This window comes from Budorcas taxicolor, chromosome 17 (assembly GCF_023091745.1).
Source record: "Budorcas taxicolor isolate Tak-1 chromosome 17, Takin1.1, whole genome shotgun sequence".
Classification (NCBI taxonomy): domain Eukaryota; kingdom Metazoa; phylum Chordata; class Mammalia; order Artiodactyla; family Bovidae; genus Budorcas; species Budorcas taxicolor.
In genome coordinates this window covers 8265067-8292812 of record NC_068926.1, presented here as the reverse complement: position 1 = coordinate 8292812, position 27746 = coordinate 8265067, and the positions used below count along the sequence as shown (strand labels likewise).

The 27746-nt window shown below is 43.6% G+C and overlaps 1 protein-coding gene across 1 annotated transcript in view; it reads left to right on the top strand.

The window, feature by feature from the left end:
• The window catches only part of DCLK2 (doublecortin like kinase 2), a 189471-nt gene that overhangs the window by 99400 nt on the left and 62325 nt on the right, over positions 1-27746 (top strand). The window contains exon 3 of the mRNA XM_052654635.1: positions 23854-23956. Within this exon, the coding sequence (XP_052510595.1) occupies positions 23854-23956 (103 nt within the window). The remainder of the gene's footprint in view (positions 1-23853; positions 23957-27746) is intronic.

The following is a 27746-nucleotide window of genomic DNA, read 5'->3' as shown; positions in this document are numbered from 1 at the left end:
TTATACCCACTGCTCACGGCAGTGGTGAGAGCAAAATTCAAATTATTTATCCCACACGATGTTGGTGATTTACCAGGGAAGGACTGCGAAACTCTTGTAAAGTGGACAGGGCTGTGAATCTTCCGTGATTATTAATCCCACTGTACTGAAGGCAGAGAAGGCGGGACAACAGAATCTGACTTGTCCGCATCAGCAGTGTCCGGGAAGTGAGCTGGTGAATCCCGGCACCACCACCCGCTGACAGCGCTTTGGTCCCGGGCACACGGGCACGTCCACAGAGTGGGCTTCAGCACGCCCTTCCTGCAGCCCTCCTGAGTCACCGCCAGCATCCTGTTTCCTGCGATGGAATCCGGTCCCATCGTCAGGCCCTTTTGTCACACGGTTGCTTCTTGCCATGAAAATTCCCAAAGCGGCCTCCCAAGGAGTGACCAGTGCAGTTGTTGTTGCTCATTCGCTCAGTCGTGTCTGACTCTTTGTGACCCCATGGACTGCAGCACGCCAGGCCTCCCTGTCCATCACCAGCTCCTGGAGTTTGCTCAAACTCCTGTCCATCGAGTCGGTGATACCATCCAACCATCTCATCCTCTGTCGTGCCCTTCTCCTCCTGCCCTCAATCTTTCCCAGCATCAGGGTCTTTTCCAATGAGTCAGCTCTTCATAGCAGGTGGAGCTTCAGCTTCAGCATCAGTCCTTCCAATGAATATTCAGGGTTGATTTCCTTTAGGATTGACCAATAAAGAGAACGTGTAAAAAGAATGCTTCTCTTTTGAGAACATGGTCCTGTCTGTCTCTTTATGACTGCGCCTGCCGAGCCACACCCAGACCAGTTGCATTTGTCAGAAGCCCAGCTGCTTCAGAGAGCGAATGCATTGTGAGCCTCTTTGTTCCTGTTACGTGATTGTGCTTCATTTCAGAAGGAAGATCGGAGGCTTTATCAGAAAAAGAATGTGATCATTTCAGAACTCCATTTTTCTGTGTAGATCTTGAAATAATTTTTTATAGTGAAGATGGTGTTTAAAAAATACATAACAAGCTTTGTTCATCAGGTTCCTCTGTTGGTGAGATTATTTAGCCTGGGAATAGTTCAGCCAAAGATGGTCTTCTGAGATGGTGCTGGCTGCCGTTCTATTTATTGGGGAAGGACTGAAGAAAACCTCCACACACTGCACAGAAGCAGCAACTGCCATTCCAAAATGGAATATTAAAGATGGAGCTAATTTCTTGGTCTGTGAGCAGGTTCTCCTCCTGTAGTAGACAGGGAATGAGATGAGTAAGGTCATCCCTTAGTATCCTCGCTGGGTAAATGGGTTCCAGGACCTGCTCTGGATATCAAAGTGCACTGAGGTTCAGTCCCCATAAGGGGCCTCGACATCCACGGTTCCACATCCTTGGATTCGACCATGTAGCAGTTCTGTATTTAATGAAAAAAAAACCCACGTATGCGTAGATCTGCACACTTCACACTGCTGTTCTTCAGACGTCAGCTGTGTTACTATGATATAGAACTGGAACTCAAGTCAGAGCAAGGCAGGACACCTGAGAAATGGAGAGGAGGAACGGAGCTACCCTTTACTAACCAGACTGTGAAGGGGGACTCATCCTCAGTCCCTGCCAGGACTCGGCACTTGCCTAGAGGTGCTGGGGCTGAGTCTGTGGGCTGTTTGGCCCAGACCTCACATTTGTGAAGGTCTCATATTGAGTCTTTTAAAATATCACTGAATGAACTTATATAGTTGTGCAAACCTGTGCAAAGTCTCTTTAGTCATGTCCGACTGTTTGGAACCTCATGGACTGTAGCCCACCAGGCTCCTCTGTCCATGGGATTCTCCAGGCAAGAATACTGGAGTGGGTTGCCATTTCCTTCTCCAGGAATATGTAGTTGTAGTTTTGTGTGTATTTAAATCATTTGCTGTTGCGTGTAGAATATGTCATGACTACCTTAACCTGTTTCTGCACTTGAGTTTTAGTAAGTGGAAGTGTTCCTCCCTCCTCACCCCCTTCCCTGGTCTCTGAGCACACTCTTCCTCCCCACAGCACTCCAAATACTGGGGTGTCCTAGGGGTCCATTTGATACTGGGGTCCCATTTGTTTTGTCCTGACTGTAAGCTGGGAGTGTTCCCATCAAGTCATTTAAGTTGCTAGATCCTAACCAGCTATGGTGGAAGAGGATAGATAGGTGGGTGGGGTTTGTTGTGATAACATTACTTACATTTGGGACCCTGCTGGTGGTCAGATCCTTGCTACTGTGCAGTCATGCCGCCGTTCTGCTGACGTCTGTTTCCTAGGGCCTCGGTGGTCCACGGCCATCCCTGCAGTGTAGTAGTAAACCCTGCCACGCTGTGAGTCTAAGGCTGCTGAATCTGGAGTGCCTGCCTCTGCACCACGCATCCACCCACTCACAGGACGAGTAGTCCCTGTGTGTCTCTACCCAGGCGCAGGACTGGTGCTCTGGGTACAGTGTGGAGAGACATGGACACGGGCTGCAGCTGCCACGTGTTTCCCCATCCTCCTCGCTGCTCCAAGCTCACGCCGACCTACCTAAGTCCCCATCTGGACGTCCCATCTGTCCTCAGCCACCTGCTTGGGTTTCCAAGGTACCTTGCCACACCACAAGAGAGTGGGGGTAACTTCTGTTCATATGGAGGAGAAACAAGGCACCAAGACCAAGCATCTTCCTGGAGAGAGGCTGAGAGGCCTTAAAGCTGTGGTGAGGCGGGGTATTCTTTAAGTCATTCAGGTGCCACGATGGATTGGAAGATGGCCAAGAAGGAAGGAGGCTCTTCTTTTCAGGCTAAATAACAGCCTCCTTGTTGGGAAGGGAATAATCAGTCCCAGCTGGAGCAGAGAGCCCAACGTTCCCTTTGCTTTTCCATTCAAATCTAATCTCATGACATGAGCTTCTGACATGAGTAGCGTTCTTGCCCAGACTTGTGGCCCCAGGGAGGGAGGGGATGGTTATTTAAGACAGCTGGCTCCTCATGCAAGGCATATAACTTGATGATAAATGCTTACAGACAACTTCCCTTACTCACTGGTCCCAGTCCCAGTTTAACTGACAGCCCTGGAGACTTGGGGCAAAAAGAAACAAACAAACATAGATGTTCCTTTGAAAGAATATCATGTCTCTGGATGCAAGAAAAAGATAAGAAATTCTGCAGGCATCCAGCTCATCGGTATTTCCCAGCTTACGGAATTCTTCAGGGAGGAATTCCTTTTATGCATTCTGTGTGAAACAGAAGTTTCCTGTGCCTTTAAAACCTGTCTGGTGTTACAGTGTACAATAAATCCAATGTATGATTTTGCTTTTTTCTTCCTTTGCTCTGTCTTTCAAAAAGAACTGTTCCTATGAATTAGTAATGTTAAGTCATTTTGCAGGTGTTTTTCTCTGAAAGCTTAGATATAGCTCTGTCATGAATAATTTTAAGTTTTAGTAATTAAACAATTCTTTTTTTCAGAGTTTATTCTCTTTTGGGTCAAAAAACCCTGTTCTTGGAATAATAGTTTTGCCCAAATCTCTGGACCTAAATGTCAAACATTTGCTGCCCATTCTTTTCTCATAATTGGAGATGAAGTCTGTGGGCAGAAAAGGAAGTGATTGACACATCTTTTCTTCCATCTGAGAACTTATTGGTCACCCTAATGGTTATAATGTACAAACTAAAATGATTAGTCTGAATAATAGTCATTTATCTGAGAGATTCTGAGTTTTGAGACTATGTAGAATTTATCTTTGCAATCAAAAGTAATGTTAAGTGGTACATGATGATCAAGGTTTTAAAAGCAAAAACTTTAGGAATGGATCAATGAGCTAAAAAAAAAATAAATTAATACAAAAAAACCTGATACCTGAATAGATTTTAAGATCAATACCAACTGAGAAAAGCAAATTGCAGGATGATGTATTTCGTATGCTATAACTTACATAAATTTTTACAACACATTAAACAAATTCCTGGTTTGTTGTAATATTGCTACAAGGTCTAAAAACGTGGCTTGAAAGGACCTAGGCTGAATATATCATGGTGTTTTGGGGAGGTGGTGGAGAAGAAAGGCAGGCAAGAGGAAGGGGAAATGGGACTTAGGACTAGGAACAAAAGAGATTTTAACTTAGGTTTTATTTCCAAATATTAAAGGAATCTGAGGCCAACATGACCAAATAACATTCGCTAACTCTGGGTTGGGGGCTGGGCATTATCTGCAGTAGTCTTTGGTCCTAAAATATATTAAATTACCTTAAAATGAAACAACAGCAAAAAGATTTTTCTGCCTTCATTCTAAAGTTTCCAACCAATGGGAATAGACTTGCACAGTCAACAGATACATGTCTTCTGTGGGGTTTTGTATTTTTGACAAACTGATGAATCTGACTGCCGGGTATCTTTACTGCTTTAAGTCCTCCAAAACTGAGGGCCCCTTCTAACAACAGTGCAAATCCATTATGTATATGTTAGTGTAACAAGTTCTGGCTGTGTTTCAGGAACAGGTGCCTTTTAAATAGGAAAATCTAATTGTGGTCTTTGCCTCCGCCAGTATCACTTTCATTTTAAAAGTGTTGCCATAAATAATTCAAATGGATGGCATGCTTTCCATTTCTAAATAGCCACAGGCATGTAACTTACTCAGAGGATGTCTTTGGCTGTAAAAGTGAGACCTGCGTCTGGTAAGAAGACTGTTGGAAAAAATATTCTCGTTGCTTTTCATGTAGGATTGATGTTGCTTTAAAAATGGAAATTTTGATTCCTTGTCACGGTGAAAATAAATGCAGCCACAGAAACCAAAATCTCAAGGTTTCTGTGGCACAGAACTGCCCACTTAATTTGGATTCAAATCTGGCCTACTCACCAGGCTGGACCACAGCTTAAAACAGGAACTATATGAAGGGAACTTTGTCATTAGACAGTGTAAAATTTGGGCACTAAAGCTTCTTCCAGGAAAAGTTTACTCTTGTTTTACTCTTGTTTCCAAAACTTGAATTATCTCTCCTGAATGTGAAATGCAGCAAATTAAAAGTGAACAGTGCTGAAAGAGTAAGTGGGGTGGTCCTCTTGATGCAAGAAATGGAGATTCAGAGCATGATGGTGTTGCCTGAAAAAAAGATGCATAACTTGAGAGTTGTGAGTTAAGTTTTATTTGGGGCAAAATGAGGACTGCAGCCTGGGAGGCAGCACCTCAGATAGCTCTGAGAGACTGCTCCAAAGAGGCAGTGGGAGGAAGGTCAATATATAAAGTTTTGGTGAAGGCAGAGTTCAATACTATTAAGCACTCATTTTACAAAAGGTTTTCTGCTAGTTAGGAGATCTCATGTCGCCATGAAGGAACTTAGTGCTTTTCTAGATATGAGGAGATGCAAGGATTGAGATCATAAAATCTGTTCCTAAAAACATCCAACTATCTAAAGACCTGTCCCACCAGATCCCTTGGAGCTCAGAGTGCCTTCAGTTCAGTTCAGTTCAGTCGCTCAGTCGTGTCCGACTCTTTGCGACCCCATGAATCGCAGCACGCCGGGCCTCCCTGTCCATCACCATCTCCCGGAGTTCACTCAGAGTGCCTCACTCCACCTGAACTTGCTCAGGGGGTGTTGAAGATCAGCAGCTGCAGCAGCACAGGGTTCAGTCTCTGCAGAGACAGATGCAGATGCCCCTGTTGTTCAGTCATTGGCAATGCAGTTGGTAAGTGCCAACTTGTAGTTGACAATGGCAAGAGAGGAGAAAAATAATTAAGATGAAGCATGAACAACAGACATGATTCCTTTTTAAAGACAGGGATGGTTTTCCTACAAACCTAAATAGCCCTACTACCTGAGAACATGCAGTGGTGTTTGTTCTGGCAGTGCTGAGTGGTTGGTGTTTTCCAGAATAAGTATAGAATTAACTGACCAAGTTTTTCCGTACCCTGTTCTCTAATGGTTCTCTTAGTCTTGATTCCCAGGGTCTTTACTACATGGATGTGCTTACCATATGCTAAACCACATGCAGAGGATGAATTTCCAGAAAGTGTTGCAGGGTTTACCTTTATGTTAAAATCTTAAAGGTCACAATATTTATTAATACATATTATACTCTAAGAGTCTCCAATCTGGAAGCAAATGGAGTGCTGAAAACCATATGATTCCAACTTGTGCTTGTAATTTATGTTTAGCAAGACTTAGCCAATTTGTTTGAAGATATCAATTTCAGAATATATTTAGTATTCCTGAAAGGATAGGTGGTTGGCCTGAACTTGTCCTGACCTTATGGCATTACTTAGAGGTTGATCCTTGGGCGGGGGGAAATCCTAGATATATGCTTGCCTTTCATTTTCTTCATAAAAGTATGACATAGAAAACTGGTCTGATTATTTGGGTTTTAGATAAGTATGTAAAAACTTCTTTGAAGTTTTTATACCCAATAAGTATAAAATCTTATACTTTAAGACTGTATCTCAATAAGGTCTTTTATGTTGTTTTCATAGATTATAAATCACACTGTTGGCTTCCCTGGTCTCAGCTGGTGAAGAATCCGCCTGCAATGCAGGAGGCCCCAGTTCAATTCCTGGGTCAGGAAGATCCCCTGGAGAAGGAATAGGCTACTCACTCCAGTATTCTTGGGCATCCCTGGTGGCTCAGCTGGTAAAGAATCCACCTGCAATGTGGGAGACCTGGGTTTGATCCCTGGGGTGGGAAGATCATTCTGGCCTGGAGAATTCCATGACCTGCATAGTCCATGCGGTCACAAAGAGTCTGACACAACTGAGCGACTTTCCCTTTCACTTTCTGCTTAATGGAAACAAGTGTGTGGTCAGGTATGAAGGATGCATTCCAAGTCAGATAGGCAGAGTTCACATCCTGTGACAGGAAAGAGTCAATTTTGACTCTTCCATGCTAGATCTGTTTCTTTGACTTTAACCCTTGTTTGTTTGGGGGTTTTTTGGGTTTTTTTTTTTGCCACTTTCGTTGCTATATTCATACATGATGGCCTGCCTCAGAGAATCCTGCCCCTGTGCCTGACTGTTAAGCTAAAGTGCCTTTGTTCAAAACCCTGTCGACCTGTAGATGGCAGGAGGACATTGAAATCAACACATCCACCTGGCCTGAGGCTTGCCATTCTCAGAGATATTTGCAAAATTAATGGCCTTTTTTACTTTGTTTCCTTGCCCTGACCCCAATCTCCGATCCATAAAAGAACTTGGCATCCAGACCCCAATAAGATGGTTATTTTGAGACATTAGTCTGCCATCTTCTTGGTCAGCTGGCTTTCCAAATAGTCGTATCCTTGCCTCAACACCTGGTCTCTTGGATTAGACCGAGAGACTACCACACTAGCCTCTCATGCAGCGAGCAGAGCGAGCTTGGATTCAGTAACAATGTCAGCTCCCCCCTCACTGGCTGTGTGACCTTGACCAAATTACTTAACCTTTTTGAGGCAGCAGTTCTGTGTAAAATAGGAAAAATCCTGCCCACTTGACAGGGTTGTTCTGGGAGTTCAGTGAAATTGGTGTGCAAATGAGAATCGGGGTGTACAGTGTATAGGTATGTATGCTCTGCTTGTTCTCTTTCTGTTGGAAACAGAAGATTTTGGATTAGAAAATTGCTGCCTTAATTTTGATTCTCAGTTGCCTCTTCTGTAACACTGACAATACCATTTTTTTTGTTGTTTATGGTTGATGCCTGAGTCCTAGGGAACATTGACTCAAAATTCTAGTCCCATCTGCTTGGAAACATTTAGGTCCCACTTCCCTGGTGGCTCAGAGGTTAAAGCGTCTGCCTACAATGAGGCAGACCTGGATTCGATCCCTGGATCAGGAAGATCCCCTGGAGAAGGAAATGGCAACCCACTCCAGTATTCTTGCCTGGAGAATCCCATGGATGGAGGAACCTGGTGGGCTACAGTCCACGGGGTCAGACACAACTGAGCGACTTCACTTCAGAATTAGAGGAAGACTCATGATGGTTGGTATAATAGATTTCCTCTGACTACTTCACCTGAATTCTTCTAAAATTTTGCTCCAGCCTCTCTCCCTTGATAGAAAACTCTGGAGTAGGTTTGAAACTGTTTGTCTGGTAGGATTTAAGACTGAGTCCCTCAGTGGAGGCAGTCAGAGGGTCAGCTTAGAAATCACCTCCTTTATAGAAAGAGTGATCTCACCTCCCAGAATCAGTAGTTAAATATCTTGTGAATTTTTCAAGGTCTTTTCGTCCTATTGATAGAAGTACTTTCTGAAGCCAAATCTTAGGCCTCAAGATTCTCTAATTAGTGTCCACTGGTGAATCATCATAATTGTGGGGAGGCCACAGTGGGAAAAGGAAGGTTAGTCCAGTATTTTTCAGGAAAGCAAAGTAAATGTAGGGAGCTCTCTGCAGATGAAGCTGAGAAGCCCTTTACTGTAAGTACTGTCATCTTTTAGCTTCAGTTCTGTTTCCATGGTAACCACAGGGTTGATGCGTGCCTGGCTGAACGGTTTTACAGGAAGCTGAAAAACATTGCTATTCTCAGTAGCTTTCTTTTTTGCTGTAGAAAGGAGTCTCTCCCTGACTGGAGGCCAGCCAGCATTTACTGGGAACAAAGCAGGCTATTTATACTGATTGTGTTCTGGGTAGGGAAGAAACAAATAGGGAGAATCCCAGCCCCTAGCTACTGACCTGTGAGTTTATTTTTCTGGTTGTTGTTTCCAGCATTTTGGAAGAACCAGATGACTTAATTCAGATATGATTTTCCTGTTCATTTTAAGCAGAATTTATATTTCAGAGGTAGAATTGGGTTTTTAAAAAAAAAGTGGTGGTGGTGTGTGTCTGAGATAATGTTAGTTATGATGAAGTCAATCTGCTGAATTTATAGCTTTGAAGTATCTATTTGAGTTTATTAAAAAAAAAAAGTGTCCCCTGCTAGCAATAGAAACAGGAGGATATTGGTTCAGTCAGTTATTAGGCTTATCCTTTATTATACATTAAAATTGTCATTTAGGTATTTTTGCATCTTAAAGTGAACATTTTTATTTGTTTACATAATAGGAAAATTACATGTGGTAGAATACGCCTTGAGAGTTCACTGTGCAGTTCTCTTTGGCAATTTATTACCATTTCTTAGGAAAAAACGAAAGCAAAGGTATTGATACAATTCCATTAAAAGCCTGTATAATAATTTTAGTTTCAAATAGAAGCCACTTACTGGGCTTTCTTTCTGGAGCTCCTTCAAACCCTCTTTATAAGTAAACTAGGGAACAAAAAAAAGTTTCTGCCTAACTACTCTTCAGCAGAGGGCACCTTTCAAAGCCGAACCCTGATAGTGAAAGCATTTGATGTCAACAGAAGCTGTGGACTTTTGTTCTATTTCTCTCTTTCAGATATACCCACACACAGTTAAAATGAAAGAAAATCCATAAATTCCATCTTGTAGTTTTTTAACTTCTGATATCCATCATGCCCTTATTTCTTTGATAAAGTATGATTCTTGTTCCAAAAAGTAGAAATTTCAGAAGTTCTGAGATTTGACCCTGATTCTGTTTAGGTAAGTTGATGTTTGTTAGCTTTAACTCGGCTCTTACTGAGATCCAGGATGATTCTTTCGCATTTTTATCAGGTCTTGGAGATTTTCAGTAAAATAGGCTTGGAAAATAGCTCAAGAGAACTTATTTACTATAACCCCAGGTCTTTGAATGGCACCAAATGGCAGGTTTAATTGCAAACTTCTTGCCTTTGGATCTCCTCTACCAAATAGTTGCAGCAGGAGAGTTCATGAGCAGTTCTTGATGAGATTTAATTCCTAAAAGAGTTATGTGATCTAAGATGAGTATTCCAAGGTGTCTAGAGCCAAAATTTGATTACTAGGTATTTGCTGAATACCTCCTCTAAGGAGCTAAGGGTTTGATTGGTGTGGTCAGAGAGTTTATAGATTATCTTGATACGACCTATGGACTCTACACCACCAGGCTCCTCTGTCCATGAAATTCTCCAGACAAGAATACTGGTGTGGGTTGCCATTTCCTTCTCCAGGGGATCTTCCCGACCCAGGGCTCGAACCCAGGTCTCCCGCATTGCGGGCAGACGCTTTACCGACAGCCACCAGGGAAGCAGCCAGAGAAAACTGCCATTATAAATCTGGGAACAAATATTACCTTGTGATAATGAATTGATAGGAACTCAGAAAGAGTGTGAGATGGAGCCTCTAGGAAGGGCTTCCTGGAACAGAAAGGAGTGAGGGCATTTCATTAATTCAACAGAAATTCATTGAACACATGCTCCATGCTAGGTGCTCTGTGCTAAGCTAGAAATCTACTAAGAGTAATGACGATGAGCCTGCACGTGTGGAACTCGCACTGTGGTGAGAGGTTCAGACACAAAACCAGGCTACTGCCTCACTGCTAACATCTATATGGAGAAAGAGAGTATTAAGGCAACACCCAGGTTTGGAGGGCATGAAGATTTCATTGACGTTCCCTTTGAGGACATGTGAAGCTGAAACTTGAACAGAAGGAAATCCCAAATGGACATAGCTGTTACCCGCTTAAAATAGCACTCCTTTTTTTTCTTCTCTCAGAGAAATGCACTCAACTTTTCTAAAAGCACTGTCCTAAAATATAAATAAGCTTTTCTTAGAAACTAAAATGTTTAGACTATACTACTTCGTAGTAGGAAGTGATCTCAAAGAAATTCAGCCTGTTTTACCATCAGCTCCTTGGCAACTCTGGAAAGGGAAGGAAATACAAGATTTCCAGAGTGCTAGGGGGTCAGGAATCAGAGACCTTGAGTTCAGAACTTGGGTGTATGGGGACGAGGACAGCTCTGTGTCCTCCACCTGTTTTCTTTGGAGGAAATGGTTTATTATGCTCCGAATGCATGCAGAGTATTTTTATCAGACCTCATGCCTTTGTGTCTCTTTCTGTATCCTCTAACAGAGTTCAAATAGGGAAAGAAGAGGGGGAAAAAAGTGGTTGTTGCAATTTATTAAGTACTAGCCCTGAAATTATGGCTGCCACCTCTTCACCCTGGGCTCATTAATCTGTCTACTGAAGTATAGAAAAATTACTGTTTTTAAATGGCCCACATTCGTTTGGAAGACTCAGATATGCTCCTGCAGATACATTATTTCTCAGTTGGATGTTTCCCCATTAGATCCTGCTCAAGGCTTTAATTTTCTACCTTAGCAGAAATGCTACTTTACCTTCATCTGTGTAGCTTGCTTTCTAAGCTACAGAGCATCCATTATTCGTGAGGAGCTTTTTGCACAGAAAAAAGAATTTAGAAGCAAACTGTAAGAGGTCTTTCAAATGGATATGCTTTTCCTCGTCCTTGTTAAGAATGACGTTGAGACATTATTCAAGGTATTGATAGGCTTTTCTTCTGAGTCAGATTTAATGACATGGCCCATAACTGAATGTTAAATGCTGGTTTTAAAAATATATGAGAAAAGGAACGAACAGGCTACTGGAGTTAAAGAACAAGACATATGTTTAAAAAACCATAAGAGAATTCTCTAAGTGTCTAAACAAAAGAAATACTCTAAAGGTATTGAATATTTTACAGGATGCGGTTTTTCATCAGGTTATTGCTTCTCTGCACTGCTTTATCCCTCTTGTAGCCGGGGTGCCCTTCTGTTACCACCTTTGCTTACTGTCATGTTTCGAGTGATACTTACTCCTTCTCTTGTTCGTCTCCACCGCTAGACTGTGTGCTTCCTGTCTTTTGTTTATGCCTGGCATCCAGTAGGCATATGATTCACGTTAGAATGAATGTGCAGTAGTAAATTAATGTGAGAGTTGTTTTAACTTACAACATTACCCTGGGCATTTTGTCTGATGTTTTATTTTGAAAAGTATCGACTGACTTTGGGGTACTACAGAGAACAATTAAATATGTGGCCTGACGTGCTTGTGAGATTTAAGCACGGCCAAGTAATGACTGTATTACATGGGGACCTACTATTCACAAATATAATTTTGGCATACAATTAGATTGATATGCTTGGAGCTCTGTCTTTATATACATTATCTAAAAACATCGACATTTATAGGTATAGCTTATGTGCATAAGCCAGTGCTTACTACATTTAAGTCGAACCTTTCTTTTCTTGTTTGTAGTTATTCTAGGTAGAAGCATTTTTTAATATATGCATATAAACATTTATGCGTATGTTACATATGTTTACTCTATATGGTTTATTTTCTATGACATGAATCACGTTTTTGTATGCAATTTCTGGGAGCTTAAGAGATCTTAAGTTTGGGGGGCACTGATTTTTCGCAAGTGAAGGGTGTCAGTGGAAAGTTTTGAAGGCATCAGCGATATATTTTCTGGGAATATATCTATCTTATTGAACTTGTATGAAAGCGTGTGTTTTTTTGTTTTATTTATACTTACGGAAAAGATTATCCATTAAGTTAAATTTTAAAAAATATTGGAGGCCATGGATTAATGAACATGAAGAAGTAACACGTACTAGCTCCTTTCACATACTATCACATTTTGTCCTTAAAGACGAAACTGGTTTCTTGCCCATTATATAGACAGAGAAACTGAGCCTCGGAAGTTAAGTATCTTTTCTGCCTGTAGAAGAGGGAGGAGGCAGTCATGCTCAGCTGGGTGGTCCTCTGCTTGAAAGCGCGCATCGAGCCTGGGCTGGGCTGACGCCTGTACTTTAAATAATGCCATAAGTGCATTATCCTATTCAGCGAAAGTACAGACAGAACTGAAGTCTGCTCATTCTCCTCCTGTGCGTTTAGCTTTAGGTCCCCCTTCTAATCATGCTTGTCCCCCTTTAACCGCGTCTCTGCCCGCTGGCGTCTGTTTCTGCTGTGCTTTAAGTTTGCAGTTCAGTTAAACACAGTAATGGCAGTGCGTAGCAGTCCGTGTCCGCGTTGTGAAGAATATGAACAGAGACTTGCATTTTATCTGTGCTTTACACCAGCAACAGAGTGAGAGACGTTCCCATTCATTCCTTATGTACTCGTTTTCCGTGGGCTCTAGGTTTTTGTATGATCTGTGCTCCTAGCAGTTCTCTTCTAGGGACTGAGATCAGGTGCAACTCCATGAAATGGTAGCTATTCCAGCTTAAAAAGACTTTGGTTTTTCTAAAACACTGTAGAGGTTGGATAGCTGCTTTCTGGTTTTAGAACCAAGAATGTCTGTTATGCAGGCTGTGGGATGCCGAGTGGATCCCCAATTCTGTCTTCAGGCGTGTCATATTTCCCTCCCTAGGCATCTCCCCACAGTCCCAGACGGTAATTTCACACCTTGTTTTCCCTCCTCGCATCTGCTGTACCTCCTCCCTCCTCCCGCCCCCTGCCTCACTTTGAGCTGATGACTTTGCTTCAGTTTTCTCAGTAAAGCAGGAAGCATGCTCACCCCTACCCCACCACTACAAGTCCTCACCTAGCAGGTTCCGTCCGGTCCTTCCCTTTATTGTGGAAGGCTGCCAGTGGCCACATGCAGGCCGAGCCCTTCTGCCTGCCTGCTGATTCTCTCCCCTCTCACAAAGGGAGGCAGCTCTGGCAGTTTCCTTCCTTGCACCCCCATTTTTGTCCCACTAGATTGGTTCAGTAGCGTAGTAACGCATTATTTCTCTCACCTGGAAAATGAGTTTTCTTAACCACGGGCTCATTTCTTCCTTCTTCCACCTGCCCACCCCCTCTGCTCCACTTTTTCAGTCAAAACTCCTTGAAAAAGTTGTCTGCATTCTTTGTCTCCAGTTCTTTTCCTGTCCTCTGCTAGTGGTCGTTCAGTCGTGTCTGACTCTTTGCCACCCCATGAACTGTAGCCTGCCAGGCTCCTCCGCCCATGGGTTTTCCCAGGCAAGAATACTCAGTGGGTTGCCATTTCCTTCTCCAGGGGATCTTCCTGACTCAGGGGTCAAACCCAGGTCTCCTGCATTGGCAGGCGGATTCTTTACTGTCTCATCCATCCTCCGTTCAAGGTGTTGCAGTCAGACTTGCTCTTCAACCACTGCACCAGAGCTAATTCTGATATTTAGGATCCCAGTGATCTCCGTGTTGCTGAATTCCACAGTCACTTCTCAGCCTTCATCTAACGTGACACACCAGGAACGCTGACCTGCCCGATCGCTCCTCCCCCTTGAAACAGTTTGCTTGGCGTCCGGCAGACACCGGCTTACAGACACTCGCTTCTCTTCCTCCCTCGTTGACTGTTCCCTCTCTGTCTTCTTCACTGGTTCTGCTTCTTCATCCTGACCTTGCAAAGTTGCTGTGTTTCAGAGCTCAGGCTTTAGACTACTTCCCCGTGTGCACTGCCATAACTGATCTCAGGATTTTAAATATCATTCAAGTGCTGGTGAGTCCCAAATATGTATCTCCAGGCCAGATGTCTCCCATGAAATTCAGATTTGTGTCTAACTTTCCACCTAGCAACCTCCACTGTTTAACAGGCATTTCCCAGTTCATGTTCCTAATCTGGATTTGTGAAAATCCTCGCTGCCACTAACCTTGCCCATTACTTTGTACTCTTCCGTTAGAGTTACTGGCAAGCCTATCCTTTTAGAGGCTCGAGCCCCAGACCATGAGCCATCATAGTCCTCTCTCCTCTCAGGCCCCAGTATCCAAGGGGTGGTGAGACCCTTTCTCGTTCCACTCACTCCTGCCACAGGCCCCTCTCATTGCCTGACTAGTGATAGCCTCCACTGCTGTCTGTCCTTGCCCATTGACGGTTTAGTCTGAACACAGTGTGATCCTGTCTCAAGGCATGCGGTGCAGCGCTCTGCTCAGGAGCCTCCAGTGGGTTCGCATCTCACTCGGAGGGAAGCCAGTCCCGACCAGCCCCACCCCGCCGGCCTCCCTCACCCTGCCCGCCTTGTCTCCCGCAGCATCTCCCTCTTCGCGTGCTCTGTGAGTGTTCCCTGTAAGCATGCCAAGGCTTGTGCGTGTTCTTTGCTCACTCCTGGAACTCTCTCCCACCCCACCTCGTTCCTAGACGTTCATGCAGCTTCTTTCCGACCTCTCTTAACGTTTCGTTCAAATGTCCCCTTTGCAAGGAAGCAGCTTATTGCAGCACGCGCCCTGTGTTCATCATTCCACTTCCTTACTGTCTTTCTCTGTAGCTCTTAACGCTTGTGACATTGCATACATTAATTCCTTATTGGAGTGTGATTTCTTTCCAGGGATGTGTTTCTGCTGTACAACAGGGTGAATCAGCTGTGTGTACAGAGTATATCCCCTCCCCCTTGGACCCCCCTCCCCTTTCCATCCCACCCCTCTAGGTCATCACAGAGCACCGAGCTGAGCTCCCTGTACGATACAGCTTCCCACTAGCTGTCTGTCTTACACACGATAGTGTATATGTGTGGAACCTAGAGAAAGTGTGCAGGTGGACTTCTGTATTCTTATCACACGTCAGCTCACACTGCTTCCTGAGGGCGAGGCACCCCCTCCCCTGATGTTTCTGTAGCACCTAGTGTGCTGCCTGGCGCGGAAGTTTTCAATACAGATTCGTTGAATGAATGGAAACTGGAGTGGCTTAACGTTTTATGAGATATGTCAGCATCCTGAGTATACCTTAATAAAATAGAACTAGTCAAAATACATGCCGGTTCATCTCGGTTTTATCATTTGTATGACACCTATCATTTTTTGAGAGTAGTGGTCACTTATTTTAGGTAAATCTGAACCTAATTGCTAATTTATACGGTTTGCTTAACTGTTTAACCAAATGTGTATTTAACAGCTGGAACCTGAATTAAAAGAGTGCAAACATCTTATGCAAACCATGTTTGGAAGTGCAAACAAATATTGACAGGTGAAATCATTAAACAGTTGATTAGGAAGAATTAAATAGGACTGTTCAGGGAGGGGGAATAAACTACCTTTTTTATGTATTTTATTCCCTAGACTTGTTAAATACCTTTATTCCGCATAATAGGCAACTTAATTATTTAGCATTTATTCTACTCAAAGCCAACTAATTTAGTATCAGATGAAATGTTTCCTTGTAAAATTAATTTGCTTTTCAAACAGATATTCACACATGTATATTTTAGAAAATTCACTTGTCATATTTTGTAAATTTATTCAAAAACTAGTGAAATGTTCTTTAAAAAAAAATGGATTAAACTTTGGTAGATATTTGGCCAAGAAAGTAAAACTCAATTCAGTTTGATTTAAGAACAATATATTAATTATATGTGTGTAAAAAACAAAATAGAGGGAGATGTGAGAGACATTGCCGTTGTTCCCTCGCTAAGTCTCATCTGACTCTTGGGAACCCCAAGGACTGCAGCATGCCGGGTCCTCTGTGCACTGTATCCCAGAGTTTGCTCAAATTCATGTCCATGGAGTCAGCAATGCTACCTAACTATCTCAGACTCTGCTGCCTCCTTCTTTTTTCGCCTTCAGTCTTTCCAGCCTCAGGGTCTTTTCTAATGAGTCGGCTCTTCGCATCAGGTGCCCAAAGTATTGGCGCCTCAGCGTCAGTCCTTCCAGTGAATATTCAAGGCTGATTTCCTTTCAGTTCAGTCATTCAGAAGTGTCCAACTCTTTGTCACCCCATGAATCACAGCACGCCAGGCCTCCCTGTCCATCACCAACTCTTGGAGTTCACCCAAACTCAAGTACATCGAGTCAGTGATGCCATCCAGCCATCTCATCCTCTGTCGTCCCCTTCTCCTCCTGCCCCCAATCCCTCCCAGCATCAGAGTCTTTTCCAATGAGTCAACTCTTCACATGAGGTGGCCAAAATATTGGAGTTTCAGTTTCAGCATCAGTCCTTCCAATGAACACCCAGGACTGATTTCCTTTAGGATCGACTGGTTGGATCTCCTTGTAGTCCAAGTGACTCTCAAGAGTCTTCTCCAACACCACAGTTCAAAAGCATCAATTCTTCGGTGCTCAGGTTTTTTCACAGTCCAACTCTCACATCCATAAATGACTACTGGGAAAACTATAGCCTTGACTAGACGGACCTTTGTTGGCAAAGTAATTTCTCTGCTTTTGAATATGCTAGGTTGGTCATAACTTTTCTTCCAAGGAGTAAGCGTCTTTTAATTTCATGGCTGCAGTCACCATCTGCAGTGATTTTGGAGCCCCCAAAATAAAGTCTGACACTGTTTCCACTGTTTCCCCATCTATTTCCCATGAAGTGATGGGACCGGATGCCATGATCTTTGTTTTCTGAATGTTGAGCTTTAAGCCAACGTTTTCACTCTCCTCTTTCACTTTCATCAAGAGGCTCTTTAGTTCCTCTTCACTTTCTGCCATAAGGGTGGTGTCATCTGCATATCTGAGGTTATTGATATTTCTCCCAGCAATCTTGATTCCAGCTTGTTCTTCTTCCAGCCCAGCATTTCTCATGATGTACTCTGCATATAAATTAAAGAAGCAGGGTGACAATATACAGCCTTGATGTACTCCTTTTCCTATTTGGAACCAGTCTGTTGTTCCATGTCCAGTTCTAACTGTTGCTTCCTGACCTGCATACAGGTTTCTCAAGAGGCAGGTTAGGTGGTCTGGTATTCCCATCTCTTTCAGAATTTTCCACAGTTTATTGTGATCCACACAGTCAAAGGCTTTGGCATAGTCAATGATTTCCTTTCAGTTCAGTTCAGTCACTCAGTTGTGTCCGACTCTTTGTGACCCCATAATTTCCTTTAGGAGACATAAATAACTGTAAAGCAAGGTAGAATGTGATAAGAACTATAAAAGTATATACACGAACTCTGGGATTCCAGGTGAGGGGCTGCACCATAGAGTCAAGTTTAAAACAGAGATACAGACTGGAGGACCTATGTCGAATCCCTGTGCTTCTGTTCATTACCTGTGTGTGAGCAAGTAGCTCACTGTAGAATGCTTTTTTTTTTTTTTTCATTTGTAAATGAGGAGTGATGATGGTATCAACGTGATGGTTATTGTAGGGGTTAATGAGATAACACATATACAATACACAGAGACAATTCTGAGAGGTTAAGCGATGCCGAAGCTCTGTAAGCCCTAAACATAAGTGATGGTGGTGGAGGTAGCAGTGGAGATGGCGTCTGTGACACCACTCAGCCCAGAGGAGTTATTCTGTGCCTGAGAACTCAGTGCCAATAGGAACAGGCCACACAGTTCATTTAGCAGACATGTGTGAAGCATCCACCGAGGCCAGGACTCTCCTAGACCCTAGGGAACAATGAATGGGCAATATCACTGCCTCCCTGGAGGTCACGGCACCAAAAGGTGGTCAGAAAGGTCACTTAAGGCAGAGAAGCAACATATACTGATAAGAGCCAGCACTGAAGTAGAAATTACCCACATGTCCACTAACTGGTGAGTGGATAAACAAAATGTGGTGTGTCCATGCAACCAAGAATACTCACCTCTAGAAAGGGATGAAGTAATAATACCTGCTACAGCATGATGAGCCTTGAAAACGTGCTCAGTGGCAGAAGAGTCTTGCAAAATGCTACATATTGTGTGACTTGATTTAGATAAAGTGTCCACAATAGGCAAATCCATACAGACCGAAAGCAGATTATAGGTTCTTGGGAGTGAGGAGATGCAGACCTGGGGCGTCGATGATAATGGGCCCTGCGGGAGGTTTCTTTTTAGTCATGACAGTGTTCTTACGTTATGGTGACTGATGGTTGCAGAACTCTGAGTACAGTAAAAATCATTGGATCGAATGCTTGAAATGAGTGAATTGTATGGTTTGTGAATTATGCTTCAATAAAGCTGTTTGACAAGAAAGAATCACTGGACTAAACGAGTAGTGACCCTGAAGTCGTCTCGGTGTGGGTAGGGAGCGAGTGTGCAGAGTCAAGGGTTGAAGGCCCAGGCAGGGCCCGTCTTGTGTGCCCTGTGCAGGATCATCGTCTTGTCAGGGAAGGAGGACAGTGAGCCCTGTAAGCAGTGTGGGTTTTGCAGGAAAGAGAGTGGGTCGCTAGAGAATCGTCACATCCCAGGTCACATCTGAGTCCCTGGGATGGTCGCCAAGTGTGGGTTCCTGGCTTCGCAAAGGAAAGAATTCGATAGCAAGCCATAGCAAAGTGAGAGAAGGTTTATTCAGGACCGAAGCATACTCCACAGAGTATGGGTCATCTCATAAGGCAAGACAGTCCCCAGGGTATGGGGTTGTCAGTTTTTATAGGCGTAGGTAGTTTTGTAGGCTAATGAGCAGGAGGAGTGTTCCAGCTCTTTTAGGGGAAGAGGTGGGGTTTTCCAGGAATTGGGCCACCGCCCACCCTTTATGGTCAGCCTTGGAACTGTCATGGCGCCTTGTGGGTGTGCCGTTTACCTTGCTGACGTGTTATAATGAGTGTATAATGAGGCTTAAGGTCTAGTGGAAGCTGACTCATGCACTTCTTGGATCTATTTGATTCTAATCAGTCGATGTTGTGTCCTTAGGCTATGTCATTCTTTTAAAGGTTGTGCCCTGCCCCTTTCCTGTCTCATGGGCACCCCTATACCATAGCTCAGTTGGTAAAGAATCTGCAAGGCAGGAGACCTGGGTTTGATTCCTGGGTTGGGAAGATACCCTGGAGAAGGAAATGGCAACGCACTCTGGTATTCTTGCCTGGAGAATCCCATGGACAGAGGAGTCTGGCAGGCTACCGTCTATGGGGTTGCAAGAGTTGGACACGACTTAGTGACTAACCCATCATACAGTAACAGACTGCATATACCATTTATTCCCACATCTGTGAGAACAGTGATGACTGGAGCTAGGGGAGCAGTGAAGACTGCAGTTAGAAAACCTGTTGCTTGACAACGGCACGTGCCCAGGCAAGAAACAGTGAGAGCTGAACCAAGGGGTAGGAAGGAAAAATGATCTGAGGGGTTGATGGTGAAGGGAGGAAAGGATGAGTCCCAGGATTCTACCATGGACAAAGGATGCATGTGATCACCAGCTGAGGGGAAGAGAAGCAGGTTTTCCCGAAAAGGTGAAGAATGTTATTCTTCTATTATGAATGGCATGTTGGTGTCTCCCCAAGATTCATATATCGGAACCCTAATCCCCACTGTTGATGCTGAAAGCTTGGTGAAGTTGATGCCAAAAGCTGAGCCTCTGTGCACCAGTGCCAAATTGAATCTCAGAGACAGAGTTTTAGGTAAAGTAGAAAAGAATAGCTTTATCGCCTTGCCAGGCAAAGGGGACCACAGCAGGCTCCTGCCCTGAAAAACTATGAATCCTCACCCAGAATAATTTGATGGGGAGTTTTATAGCGAGGGTGGGGTGGCTGACTCAGGTATATGCAGGTCCTCAGTTCAGTTCAGTCGTTCAGTCCTGTCCAAATCTTTCCAAACCCATGGACTGCAGCATGCCATGCTTGCCTGTCTATCACCAACTCCTAGAGCTTGTTCAAACTCATCCAACCATCTCATCCTCTGTTTCCCCCTTCCCCTCCTACCTAAAATCTTTCCCAGCATCAGGGTCTTTTCTAAGGAGTCGGTTCTTCACATCAGGTGGCCAAAATATTGGAGCTTCAGCTTCAGCATCAGTCCTTCCAATGAATATTCCAGTTCTGATTTCCTTTAGGATGGACTGGTTTGATCTCCCTGCTGTCCAAAGGGCTCTCGAGTCTTCTCCAGCACCACAGTTTGAAAGCATCAATTCTTCAGCACTCAACCTTTTTTATGGTCCAACTCTCACATCCATACATGATCACTGGAAAAACCTTAGCTTTGATTAGATGGACCTTTGTTGGCAAAGTAATGTCTCTGCTTTTTAACATGCTGTCTAGTTGGTCATAGCTTTTCTTCCAAGGAGCAAGTGTCTTTTAATTTCGTGGCTCCAGTCACCATCTGCAGTGATTTTGGAGCCCAAGAAAATAAAGTTTGTCACTGTTTCCACTTTTCCTCCATCTATTTGCCATAAAGTAATGGGACCAGATGCCATGACCTTAGTTTTCTCAGTGTTGGGTTTTAAGCCAACTTTTTCACTCTCCTCTTTTACTTTCATCGAGAGGGTCTTTAGTTCCTCTTCGTTTTCTGCCATTAGAGTGGTATTGCATATCTGAGGTTGTTGACATTTCTCATGGCAGTTTTGATTCCAGCTTATGCTTCCTCCAGCCTAGCATTTCTCATGATGTACTCTGCATATAAGTTAAATAAGCAGGGTGACAATATATAGCCTTGTTGGTCTCCTTTCCCAATTTGGAACCAGTCTGTTGTTCCATGTCCAGTTCTAACTATTGCTTCTTGACCTGCATACAGATTTCTCAGGAGACAGGTAAGGTGGTCTGGTATTCCCATCTGTTTAAGAATTTTCCACAGTTTGTTATGATCCACACAGTCAAAGGCTTTGGCATAGTCAATAAAGCAGATGTTTTTCTGGAATTTCTCTTGCTTTTTCTATGATCTAGTGGATGTTGGCAATTTGATCTCTGCTTCCTCTGCCTTTTCTAAATCCAGCTTGAACGTCTAAAAGTTCTTCATTCACATACTGTTGAAGCCTAGCTTGGAGAATTTTGAGCATTACTTTGCTAGTGTGTGAGATGAGTGCAACTGTGTGCTGGTTTGAGTATTCCCAAGCAGCATCACTTTTCAGGATTTGAAATAGCTCAGCTGGACTTCCATCACCTCCACTAGCTTTGTTCATAGTGATGCTTCATAAGGCCCACTTGACTTTGCACTTCAGGGTGTCTGGCTGTAGGTGAGTGATCACACCATCGTGGTTATCTGGGTCATTAAGACCTTTCTTGTACCGTTCTTCTGTGTATTCTTGCCACCTCTTTTTAGTATCTTCTGCTTCTGTTAGATCCATACTGTTTCTGTCCTTTATTGAGCCCATCTTTGCATGAAAGATTCTCTTGGTATCGCTAATTTTCTTGAAGAGATCTCTGGTCTTTCTCATTCTATTGTTTTCCTCTATTGTTGGCTATTTCTATTTCTTTCCTTTATTTTAGTGAGTGTATTAAGAAGTAGAGATATCACTTTGCTAATAAAGGTCCAGGTAGTCAAAGCTGTGATGTTTCCAGTAGACATGTATGGGTGTGAGAGTTGGATTATGAAGAAGGCTGAGCACTGAAGAATTGATGCTTTCAAACTGTGGTGCTGGAGAAGCCTCTTGAGAGTCCCTTGCACAGCAGGGATAGCAAACCAGTCAGTCCTAAAGGAAATCAACCCTGAATTTTTTTGGAAGGACTGATGCTGAAGCCAAAGCTCCAATACTTTGGCCACCTGATGTGAAGAACTGACTTATTTGAAAAGACCCTGATGCTGAGGAAGATTGATGGCAGATGGAGAAGGGGATGACAGAGGATGAGATGGTTGGATGGCATCACTGACCCGATGGACATGAGTTTGAGCAAGCTCTGGGAGATAGTGAAGGATAGGGAAGCATGGCGTGCTGCAATCCATGGGGTTGCAAAGCGTCAGACATGACAGCGACTGAACAAGGCAGTCGCCCTGATGAGCCTCTCTGCTCGCTTTCACTTGGCCTCAGGTGGGTTTTTAGCTGCTCCTACCTTGATTGGCAACTGTCGGAATCTGCCCTTTGAAACTCAGGGGGAGGTCCTGGAGGCTGCATCCTGTTCCCTACAAACAGGAAAATGGGAGACAGAAAGTCTTCTGTGTCCCGGACCCCCACGGGATTCTTCTTGGCTTCAATGTGATGGTGTTAGGAGGCGGGGCCCTTTGGGAAATCAGTGGGGTTGGGTGAAGTCGTTAGGGAAGAGCCCCGTGGAAGGATTTGCACCCTTATGAGAAGAGGCAGGAGACAGCTGCTCCCTCCTGTGTCTTCCCTGCACCCCGCCATGTGAGGGACCCGGTAAGAGGGTCCTCACCAGAACCCCACCACGCTGGCACCCTGATCTCAGCCTTCCAGCCTCCAGAGCTGTGAGAGTAAGTTTCCATCATTGAAGCTGCCTTGTCTGTGGGAATTTCTTACCAAACTGACTAAAGCGCTGCTGCCTGGGTGGATTTCAGTGAGGTACAGAAGACACATCTTGCTTGATGAGAATTGGAGTGACTGGAGCAGGGTCCTTGTCTGTTCCATTTGCTGTGTCTTGTTCACTGTCTTCTCTCTAGAGCATTTTCTTTTAACTCTGCAATGAAAAATACGTTTTTTCAAATAAAAAGCTAAGTAGTGATCAGAAAGACAAGGAATTCTTGAGATAACACAACTTTTCCAAGTACTAGAAACTTTATTACTTTTTAAAAACTTTATATTATTATTCGGAGAGGAGTACTTTTTGGAAAAAGAAATCGTATACATCCCATTAGAAAACAGGTGAGAATGGAGCCTGTCTGCATCCCGAATCCTAGAAGATGGTTCTTCTTGTCACCACTTGGATGAATGGATAAATGTGCTCCCTGGGGTGGGTCGAGTTCTATGGAATCTGAAACTTATACTGTGTGGGGGAGGGTTGGAAAAAAGAATGTGACGTTAAGACTGTTTGAGTACAGGGCCTTGGAAGGGCCCTCATTAGCTTTATGACAAGTCTTCCTCTGATTCCAGTGATGGTGGCAGAGATGAGTATTAACACATTGAACGTACATGCCTGGCACTCATTCCGAAAGGTTTTCGTACATCAATCCTCGTGGCGACCTAAGGCACACTGTGCCAGAGATCACACCCGAGATGACGCGGCTGGCATGTGGGGCTGCGGGGAGAGAGGAAGTGTAGACGAGCAGACTGCGAACAGAGCTCCATCTGCCCCAGCGTTGCCCCCTGTTCAGGGAAACCTGGAGCACATCACTGAGCCTCCTGTGGATGCCTTTCACTTCGCCTGTGAAACAGGAATATTGGTGCCGGCTATGAGCCCCTCATTTTGTTGTTCTGAGGTCAGGAGACAGTGTGTGAAAGTGCTTGGTGAAGTGTAACATGCTTGGAAATAGTTTTTCATTCCAACTCACTGTTATAGGTGAGGCTTGAAAATATAAATTTTGTTGACTTTTATTGCACTTTTAATGTTTCTGATTTACTTCTTGGACATGATTTTTTTTTTTTTTTTTTTTGTAGGTTACTTGTCTGCAAGACTTTTTTGGTGACGATGATGTTTTTATTGCATGTGGACCTGAGAAATTCCGTTATGCCCAAGATGACTTTGTCCTGGATCACAGTGGTAAGGCAATTCAGTGATCATCTTTGTAACCCTGAAGTGGAGGTTTAGGTTTGGCATTTGGTGCATGTTAAGTGGTCTGGTTGTCAAAGAAAGAAGTAATGAAGAGTTAATTTAATTAGATCATCATCTACTCTCACTCTTAGTTGAGTTAATTTCTTTGAATTAATAAAAGTAGAAAATACAATGAGGCAGTTATCTAGTTGCAAAAACCAAAAAACCCTAATTCCAAGTAGTTAAATATTTTGGGGGTTTTTTTGCAAGTTGGTTTCCTCTCTTTTTCACTGCATTGTTACACTTTCAAAATTGATTCCTTCCTTCTTCCAGAATGATGCTTTGGCTAGGCCACCTTAAAATATGGATAGTACTGAACCTGAAAAGAGTTAATTATACATTTCTCATGTCCATAAAGAGATGTGTAAAAGAATAATAATATGTTAGTAATGATTATCTCAGATTTCTTTGCTCGGTTTCCATCTTTTTAAAAAGTAACATGAATTGTTATATATGCAGAAAAAATAAAGCTATTTTCATTGATAAGATAAGAAAATCCCTTTCTCTTAATTTTAGCCAAAAAATGGAGTTTTCGACTGTTTAGCAATAACCTCAGTGACTTCAGATGTTATTGATTATGGGAATATTGCTATACTCTGTTATCTGAAATTTAAACTGATTAGAGTATTAGTGATTATTAGCTGATAGTGAAGTCAACTTCATCTTTAAATGAGATAGAATCATATAGACAAAACATTTCGCAGAGAAGAGAGATGTTAGAGGTTTCAATCCCACACTTTAATTTCATCAATGAGGAGGGCTGGCTTTTCAAAAATTAGACTAGTGATAAACCCCTTCCAGTTGCAGTGACTCGACAGTCCAGAATTAGAGAAACATATCACCAAATAAATATGGTGACCCATAAACTTTTAAAAATTCAAGATGATACATGCTATGGTGTCAGACTTCTTTGTGTAATTCTTTCCTGTTATACTATATCAGTTTTCTAGGGGTGACTTATCTACTGAGTGCTTGGGGCTCATTTATCTACTCTTCTTGGTTTTCCACTTTGTTTTTTTCCCCACAGGTGCCAAATTTCTTGAGGGTTTCTGTAGCATCTTATATCTAGCCCTGCTTTAGATGAGTAATGCCACCAGAAAGACCTTAAAGAATTAGCGATATTATCTATGTTAATACTCTCACCTGTTCTTGTGGGTTTACTGAAAAATGTAAAGTTACATATCATCTCTATTTTACATCTTTTTTGACTGTAGCTTAATTTTGTTTCATAATGTTTCTTTGTCAATGTTTATCATTTTGAAAGTTGAGACATTGAAACTCGGTGTATTTCAGGTTATAAAGTTAATTTGGGTGGCAACACAGCAATTAAACGTTTATTGAGCACTTACTGTGTATATACTAGGCATTGTCCTCAGTGCTTTCATGTTAGTATGTTGTTAATTTACCTGCAATGTTTGAAACGTTCATAGGGTTTGTTGTTTTGGCTACCAATGAGCTCCTATAATTAGGGATAGGAGAAAGTTACTGATTTCTTCCCTCTTGATCTCTAATTACTTGACCTTCTGCAAACTGGGGACAATAATAGGGGTTTTTTCGTAAGATTTTGTGAGGGTTAAATGAATTAATATGTGTAAAACAGTTGGAAGGGTGCCCATTACATAGTATATGCTGTTACTGTTGTTAATGTTATTATTATATCATCACCATTAAGTCTGTCACGTGAGTGAATATTCCTCGGCTCTTTGCCTCGTCACAACAAAGATTTGGGGCGACGGACATTAAAACCCTCGGCGCGTCACAGCTCTCGGGTCTTGGACAAACCGTGTTATAGCTCTTAGGCACATCAGTGTTACAGCTCTGTTTTATTTAGGAGATAGCAGGAGAATCCATCCTCAAAGCGTGAGGGCATGCCAGCCCAAAGACTCGAAGGGAAGAGAGTGGAGGAGAGAGAGGGGGGGAGAGAACGAAGAGAAGAGAGTGGAGGAGAGAGAGGGGGGGAGAGAAAGAAGGGAGGAGAGAGGGGGAGAGAGAGAGAGAAGAGAGTGGAGGAGAGGGGAGAGAGAGAGAAGAGAAGAGAAGAGAGTGGAGGAGGGGGGGAGAGAGAGAGAAGAGAGTGGAGGAGAGAGAGAAGAGAAGAGAGTGGAGGAGAGAGAGGGGGAGAGACAAAGAAGAGAAGAGAGTGGAGGAGAGAGAGAGGGGGAGAGAGAGAGAAGAGAGTGGAGGAGAGAGAGAAGAGAAGAGAGTGGAGGAGAGAGAGGGGGAGAGACAAAGAAGAGAAGAAAGTGGAGGAGAGGGGAGAGAGAGAGAAGAGAAGAGAAGAGAGTGGAGGAGGGGGGAGAGAGAGAGAGAAGAGAGTGGAGGAGGGGGGGAGAGAGAAAGAAGAGAGTGGAGGGGAGAGAGAGGGGGAGAGAGAGAAGGAGCGCATGCACGCAGGAGAGAAAGAGAGAGAAAGCGCTTCGGCCCCTCCTCTTACATGTCTCCATCCACCCACCCCCCCCCCCCCACCCCCCCGGCCTGCCCTGTGCAAACTGGGCTTGGCCAGGAGTGCTGTTGGTTCTACCTGAAGTCTTCACTCTGGTCCTCGGACCTTCTTTTGTTCTATTTTCGCGGGCTTTTCCCTTCCTTGTCTTTTAGCCACCGCCGTTTGGGACTCCTTTTCCCTATTCTACCTACCTAACAGGTCATAAAATTTTACTATGAAAACAAGTCTCAGACCTAATTCTGCCACAGGTGCCTTTGTTAGGAGTGATGTCAAAAACTCAGCCTCTGTGCACTGGTGCTGAGTCAAATCTCAGAGACATAGTTTTGGGTGAAGTAGAAAAGAATAGTTTAATTGCTTTGCCAGGCGAAAGGGGACACAGTGGGCTCCTGCCTCTCAAAACTGCGTGTCCCAACCCTGGAGGATTTGGTGAGGGGTTTAACAGCAATTGTTCAAGGGTGAGGTGTGTGCAGAGCCTGCACGCCTTTGACCTGTTCTCAGGTGGTCTTCTGATGAGTTTTTCTGGTTCCTAAAGGTGGTCTTCTCTGGAATGAGGATTGCTGATATCTTCCGTTTACTGGGGGTTTGTTCTGTAAAGAGCTCAGAGACACTGTTCTGTGTGTCCCTTGAGGCAGAACCAGGGCCCTGCCCCGAATCTGCGCTGCTGTTTCTTGGCTGCCCCTCCCTTGCCTCTTCATTGCCTTCCTTCCCTGACTAGCAACTGTTGGAATCTACCCTTTGGAGCTCAGGGAAGGTCATGGAGGCTGGAGTCTGTTCCCTACAAGCAAGGGGCAGGGGGGAGCGGTGCGGGGGGCGAACAGGGAAAGGCTTCCATGCCCAGGAGCTTCTACAGGGTCCTGTTTGGGTTTAGGAGGCAAAGATTAAAAAACAAACAAAATCTGTGTGACTTGTAATCTTGATGAGTCCCAACTCTGTCCTTTTATACTTCTGACAACATCTTGCATTAAAAAAATCATTCAAAATTCATAAAAGTTAGCTAACCTAGTCTTAGGGCAAAATCCTGTGTTAATGAGCTGGGTGCAGGGCTTGCTCAGATTCCTAAACCTTGGGGTGGTTCTGGCTATTAGCTCTCTAGAGTTATACATCCTGTTCATGAAAGAGTGGCAGTACCTTTAGGAAGGTCCTAACTAATCCACACACCACTCCTTTCAACACTGGAATACTTTCCAACATCTATAATGCTCATGAACTAAACTGCTGTTGCTACAGCCCCCTTGGAGTAAGGTTTTGATTAGAGTCTTTCAGATGCTAACTAGCCTCCCCTGGTGTGTATTTTGC